Source organism: Pipistrellus hanaki, assembly GCF_964339955.1.
Source record: "Pipistrellus hanaki genome assembly, chromosome: X".
Classification (NCBI taxonomy): domain Eukaryota; kingdom Metazoa; phylum Chordata; class Mammalia; order Chiroptera; family Vespertilionidae; genus Pipistrellus; species Pipistrellus hanaki.
The window spans coordinates 73,168,248-73,175,930 of NC_140524.1; the positions used below are offsets into that span (position 1 = coordinate 73,168,248).

Genomic DNA, 7,683 nt, shown 5'->3' on the forward strand with positions numbered 1-7,683 from the left:
GGTAAATTATCATATTTCCTTTTTATTAGATATTATTACTTCATTTCATGTTGTACCAAAGCTCTGTTAGCCTCTCCTCCTGCCTTCTAATTTTTTTTTCTCTCCAATTGCTGTTGAGGTTGGGTGTGTTTTTCTGCCCTATATTCTAACTCACTAATTTGGTCCTCTGCTTCTCCTAATATACTGTTGGAACCTTCCATTGTGTTTTTTATTGTAGCACTATCACTTTTGATTTCCTTTTGATTCTTACATAAGTTGATTTTCTCATCTAGCTGGTTTAAGAACGATATGACCCTTACTCTGAATTATTTTTCTGACTTATGACTTGCCTCTGTTTAATTTAGTTTCTTTTCTGACAATTCTTCCTTTCCTTTCCTTTGGGGTTTGTTTATTTTTCTTCCCATTTTTGCTCTTTCTTCTGGCTTCGGGCACACTGCTTATGGTTTGAGAGGTTGAATATCTCTCAGGGCAATGGTCCAGAAATTATTGGCCTATAGGCTGCATCTGCCTTGAATCTCACACCTCTATAGTGTCTTCTGCATTTTATTCCCTTTTCCCATACATCTGGTCCCTCAGTTGTCTACTTCAGATGCTCAGGGTGGTGGAAACAGATGCATAGTTCCTCTGATGTGTGACTCCCTGTGAGGTTCCAGAGCCCTCTGGCATGCATTTTGCTGTGCAGTCATGGCACCTGAGGCAGGGTGGTACCCTATGTCCCTCTGACAACACACTTGTGACAGGGTACTGTGGCCCCTGCCTGGGCACACTAGCTTACTTGGGGTCATCCTGGCAATACTTTCCTATGGCCCGGAATGTGGCATGTGCTAGATTTCTTTGGGTAGCCCCTACAGGACTCTCCCTGGTCCAGGGAGAAGCAGGTGCATGTTGCTCTAGGTCACACAGTCCTGGCTTTCTTGTAGCATGGTGTGAGACCTGTGCTAGTTGCTTCAATTCGCCCCTCCTCAGCATAGAGCCTCTGTTGGTTGCCCTGTGTCACTCAAATCGTGCTCCCCTGTCATCCGGAGTGAGGTGAGCATTGGGTTGTTCTGAATGGCCCTGGCAGGACTGTCCCAGGTGCTGCGGTGGAGTGGGCATGGGTTGTTCTGGGTTGCACAGTCAGAGCTCCCCTGTGGTGTGTTCTGGGTTTCTCCGGGTAGCCTCAACAGCAGGTCCTCGTGCTGGGGGTGGAACACATGCAGGTGGCTCTGGGTCAGGCTAGCAGCATGGTTCTTGGATCTGGGGTGGTGGTGAGGAACAGGGTGCCTCCTGGCTTGCACTCACTGTGGGATCTTGGAGCCAGATCCCAGGATGCTGTGTCTCAGAGGGCTGGTGAGGAGGCCTGGTGCAGGAGCTCACTCTTGCAGCACACACCCTGTAAATCTCTGGGAACTTACTGGGAGTTACTGCACCACTGACTGTGAGGGCACAGTGGTATTTCTATGAAGGTTATGGCTGGCATGCAGGGTTCTCTAGGTGTTTTCTGCCCTTACTTGACAAAAACTGTCTCTTTAGCTATGTTTAACTTATTAATTCAGGGTGGATGTTCTCTGATTCAGTTGCTTTTCTGGCCTGGCCCTAAGTGGAGGTGCACGGCACTGTTGCCTATTTTGCTGCCATTTTCTATCCTTTTGTTCTTTATTTTAGTTTTAATTTTTACATGATTGTGGGAGGTTATAAGTACAGGTGTTTACCTATACTGTTATCTTGGTTATGCACTCAAAGTAATTTAAAAATTGTATAAAGTTTGGCTACATAAACAAACATTGAATAAGATTGTGAAATATTTGTTAAGACAAACTCAAGAGATTAAAAAACCATATTTGACAAAATTCAACACCCCTTCATGATAAGAACACTCTACAAATTTGGGATAGAAAATATTGTAACTTTCTCACCTGGTAGAGTATGTATATTTAAAAAAACCATGGCTAGCATTATACTAATGATCTTAAAGCCTGAAAGCTTTTCCCCTAAGACCAGTAACAAGACAATGTTCTATTCAACATTTTATAGAACTTCTAGTGAGGGCAAGGGAATGAAATAAAATAAACCCAGAATGTCAAGGATGAATTTAAACTACCCCTACTTTCACATGATATAGTCTTAAATACAGAAATTTCTAATCCTAAGGAATCCTCTAAAAAAACTATTGGGACTATTAAATCAGTTCAGTTTAGCAAGGCTGTAGGATTAAAGATCAACATATAAAATTAATTATCTTTCTATATGCTAAAAATAACCCAAAGATGAAATCAGGAAAATCATTTTTATTTAAAACAGCATAAAAAAGATTGAAATCCTTAAAAAAAAATTTATAACAAAAGAGTCCAATCAGTTGGCTCAGTGAATAGAGCATCAGCCAGGCAGACTGAAGTGTTCCAGATTCAGTGATTCTGGTCAAGGGCTCATACCTCAGTTGAAGGATCAATTCCTGCCCCTGGTTGGAGCACTGGCTGGAGGCAACCAATTGATGTGTTTTTCTCACATCAATTTCTCTCTCTCTCTGTCTCTCCCTCTCCCTTCCATTGTGGAAAAAAATAATCAGTGGAAAATATTTTCTAGTGAACATTAACAACAAAAACTAACAAAATATGTGTGAAACTTATACACTAAACACTTCATAGTGTTTTATAACATAGTAGAGGCCTGATGCATGAAATTCGTGCAAGGGGCTTGGCCCTTGCGGCCCTCGTCAGAAGGATGTCTGAAAGGTCGTTTGGCTGTCTAGTCTAATTAGCATATTATGCTTTTACTATTATAGATTAAATGAAAATAAATAGAACAATATCCTGTGCTCATGTACTGGATGACTTAATATTGTTGGGGTAATACTCCCCAAATTGTTCTGCAGCTTCCATAATATACTAGTATATCAAAGGGAAAGAGAGAATGGATTTCTTACTTCATGTTTCAATTAAAACTGCTTGAAAGAGCAATGCCTTATATACCAATGACATGTATTACTTTAATAAAAATATAAACTTAAAGGAAGATTTAAACATTATAATTAATAAGGTTAATTATAAAGCATATATCAAATTTTTAGCCACAGAATTTTTACCTCTTGAAATAATTCATGCAACAGCATTTAATAGTTTAGTAATAAGACTTATTTCATTACTCTATGTCAGGACTACTCATGCTCTTTGGCTATAAACTTTGATTTTTGAAAATGTTTTTCTTTATCATTGCATTTATGGAATCAGTTGCATATCGCAATCAAGTCATATTGAAAATAAAGATCAACTACTACATTCATTATTCTTTTGCCTGTGTTTTACCAAATATATTTGTACTGGCTATCTAAAAAAAATTTCATATACAAATCATATAGCTAAGTAGTAACTTAAATAAAAATATTTATTGTGAATTTAAAAAATTACACAACCCAAAATAATTTAAAAATTGTAAAGTACAAAGAAGAAAAATAAGGAGAAAAAAAAGTTATATTCAATAATATAACCCTCAAATAGCTTTTCTTGATTTTTTAGTGTCTAGTTCTCCATATTTATTTATCTATAAAAATGGAAAACAAATTCACAAATCTTTATGACATTTGTATAAGATATAAACAATTTGGAAAACAGAAAGGAAATCTGTCCAATATGTAAATTATAGTTTTATATTTTATTTTCCCAGTAATAATGTATTCTTTATACTGAATGCTCCAATCATGTTATGTTTGATAACTTAAATGGTGGTGATTAGGTTGAAAATTAAGATTACTGCAATAAAACTGTATAAATTATGAGTAAATGTTCTCACTGCAGCATTTTACAGATTTTTTTTCCTATCTAATATATCTCATCTTTATGGATATTTGTATTTTATTTTAAAATACATTTTATTGGTTTTTCTACAGAGAGAAAGGGACAGGGATAGAGAGCTAGAAACATCGGTCAGCTGCCTCCTGCGCACTCCCCACTAGGGATGTGTCTGCAACCAAGGCACATGCCCTTGATAGGAATTGAACCTGAAACCCCTCAGTCCACAGGCCAACACTCTTTCCACTGGGCCAAACCAGGCAGGGCTGTATTTTATTTTTTAAAACAAAAATGTTGGGTTACTCTAATTGGTTACAATTTCTCTCTTTCATTTACTGATTAGATACATCTCACACATAGTTTCCTAAGTCCTTAGCACATACATAAAAACAAAGAAGGCTTAAGTCTTAATTATAAGAAACCCTACTGAGCACATTTTCTAAACAGGGAAAGAATCAAACTTAAACTTAATGACCCAAGCTTTTATTTAAAAAAATAAAAAATGGAAAACAGTACTATGTTTTTGGCTTCAAAGACGAAGAAAATCAGGAGGGCATGGCAGTTGGAACTCCCGTGACACAAGAATGGGGCTGTGCGAAAGCCTTGTGTGACGTCATGGAAGCTCCTAGAGAAAATCAGCCACCGCTTTCTAAGCCACACTAAGGGGCGCTGTGTGGGAACCTCTGGGGCAGTGGTACACCGGATCACTGGAAGATCCTCCTACAGCCATGAGCAGCAAGGAATATTTCAAGTATGTACGCTCTGGCCAATGGGTCCGGGGATGCCCTAGAGAAGGACAAACTCCAAGGCAAAGAACTGGAGGCCGTGGCAGAGGTTGTCAGTGCAGTTCCGCCACACCATCTGACATCTGTTACCGCTGCGGTGAATCTGGTCATTACGCTAAGAACTGTGATCAAAATGAGGACATCTGTTACAACTGTGGGAGAAGTGGCCACATCGCCAAAGACTGTGTTGACAAGCCTAAGCGCTCAAGAGAGCAGTGCTGTTACATTTGTGGCAGATCAGGCCATCTGGCTCGTGATTGTGACCATCAGGAAGAACAGAAGTGCTACTCTTGTGGTGAATATGGTCACATTCAGAAAGACTGCACCCAAATCAAGTGCTACCGTTGTGGCAAGACTGGCCACATAGCCATCAACTGTACCAAGAAAATGGAAGTCAACTGCTACAGCTGTGGAAAGTCCGGGCATTTAGCCCGGGATTGCCCCGTTGAAGATACCGCTTAAAATTTTCCTCTGTGCCCGCCCCCCTCCATTTTGCTGATAATTGTAGTATTTTCTCTGAAACCTCTTCATTAACCAAAAGTTGATAAATGGAGACTACTTCTAGGCCAGTTAACTTTAATCATCATCTCAAAGGAGGAAAGGGCTTGTAGATATCTTATAATGAACGTTTCTGCACCACCGGTGAAACCGCCTATTGAACAGTTATTCTGAACCTAAGGCAATTTCTAGGTCCTTTTGATGTATTTTTATTTAAGCTTTAATTAAGGCCTACTGTGTGCCAGCTACTATTGGAGGAGTTTGGGATACATCAGTACATAAATTAGACCAAGTTTGAGAACACAGACTTAGAATCTATGAAGCAAAATATGTAGTGTCTCAGATGAAGATAAATAGCTACAGAGAAAAAGAACACCAGGTAAAAGGATAGAAATTATGTGTGTTGGCGGGGGGGCCACATATGATTCTGTTTTAGATACAAAGGCACCCTGAGGAGGCGACATTTCCTTAGAGATTCATTGTACAAATAAAGCTGATTCTAGAAATGTCTGTGATCTTGACAAAGTAACTCTAATTTATTATGTATTTATTGCTTTTAATTATCTGACTTCATTACTTTTTAAGTAACATTAAAAGACACCTTTATCTGATCTTACCTAGTTTAATGAAACCAGAAAAATATGCATAATGTGTATAAAGAGTTTACAGAAAGAGAGAGCAATGAAAAAAAAAAAACCAATTAAAAAAAAAAAAAAAAAACCTAAGCAGCAAATTGTGGACATAAATATTTTGACTGCAAAATTTGGATTTCTATATTTTAAAAATCTAAGACCATAAAAATTAAGTAATTTCAAAAATACACATATTCATAGATTCAATATTATATTTATATTTAGGAGTTTCTGGAAAAAATGTGTTTTAACAGATATGAAAATGTTCAGTTTCATATGCTGAAATCTATTTTAAAAAATAATATCTGAGCCGGGACCGGTTTGGCTCAGTGGATAGAGCGTCGGCCTGCGGACTGAAAGGTCCCGGGTTCGATTCCGGGCAAGGGCATGTACCTTGGTTGCGGCACATCTCCAGCAGGGGGTGTGCAAGAGGCAGCTGATCGATGATTCTCTCTCATGGATGTTTCTAACTCTCTAATTCTCTCTTCCTCTCTGTGAAAAATCAATAAAATATATTTAAAAAAAATAATATCTGAAAAACAACTGAATTTCTATAAAATATAGCAGGCACTATTTAAAAAATATATTTTATTGATATTTTACAGAGAGGAAGGGAGAGAGATAGAGAGCTAGAAATGTCGACGAGAGAGAAACATCGACCAGCTGCCTCCCGCACACCCCCCACCAGGGATGTGCCCCCAACCAATGTACATGCCCTTGACTGGAATCGAACCCGGGACCCCTCAGTCCGCAGACAGACGCTCTACCACTGAGCCAAACCGGTTTTGGCATAACAGGCACTTTTAAACAGCAAATAAAACCTGGGATAGGAAGATGAAACTATTGTGCCAAGGAAGAATTGAAATTGTAATAAAAATAATTTAGAAAATAACAATGATGACAATACTACACATCAAACCTAGAATGAAATATAATTTATAGCAGAAAGAATATTATAGAGGGTAAAATTTTTGGTCCATAAACTTAAATGGTACAAGAAATGTAACTGAAGTCACATAAACATTTAAACCTGTAGATAATTTTTTTAAAAGTTTATTTGAACTAAACAATTACTGGGAAGCAAAATCTCAATGGATTGAGATTATACTTTAGGGAATGGCAGTTTTTTTTAATATATATTTTTTATTAAATTATTATTTTTGTACATATACCAATGCCCCCCCTCCCGTACATACCCTCCCTCCCCAGAGTTTTGTGTCCATTAGTTGTACTTAGATGCATGCATACAAGTCCTTCGGTTGATCTCTTATCTCCCCCAGATCTCCCCAACCTCCCTGCTGTAATTTGACAGTCTGCTTGTTGCTTTACTGTCTCTATATCTATCTTTTGGTTCTTCAGTTTATAATGTTCTTTATCATCCATATATAAGTGAGGTCATGTGGTGTTTCTCTTTCATTGACTGGCTTGTTTCACTCAGCATGATGCTCTCCAATTCCATCCAGGTTGCTGCAAACGATGAGAATTTTTCTTTTTATGGCAGCATAATATTCCATTGTGTAAATGTACCATAGTTTTTGGATCCAATCATCTGCTGATGGGCACCTAGGCTGTTTCCAAATCCTAACTATTATAAATTGTGCTGCTATGAACAGAGGGGTGCATATATCCTTTCTGATTGATGTTTCTAGCTTCTTGGGATATAATCCTAGGAGTGGGATTACTGGGTCAAATGGGAGTTCCATTTTCAGTTTTTTGAGGAAGCTCCATACTGTTCTCCACAGTGGTTGCACAAGTCTACATTCCCACCAGCAGTGCACGAGGGTTCCTTTTTCTCCACAACCTCGCCAACACTTGTCGTTTGTTGATTTGTTGATGTTGGCCATTCTGACAGGTGTGAGATGGTACCGCATTGTTGTTTTGATTTGCATTTCTCCGATAATTAGTGACTTTGAGCATGTTTTCATGTGCCTCTTGGCCTTCCTTCTGTCTTCTTTTGAGAAGATTCTATTTAGATCCATTGTCCATTTTTTAATTGGGTCATTT

General features: G+C 38.2%; 1 protein-coding gene across 1 annotated transcript; it reads left to right on the forward strand.

Annotated features, from left to right (window-relative positions):
* Positions 1-4,492: 4,492 nt before the first annotated feature.
* On the forward strand, positions 4,493-5,011 carry LOC311614773 (uncharacterized protein; the record flags this gene model as incomplete). Its single annotated transcript, XM_084869929.1, has 1 exon — positions 4,493-5,011. The coding sequence occupies one exon, from the start codon at positions 4,493-4,495 to the stop codon at positions 5,009-5,011; it is 519 nt and encodes a 172-aa protein (XP_084726055.1).
* Positions 5,012-7,683: the final 2,672 nt, after the last annotated feature.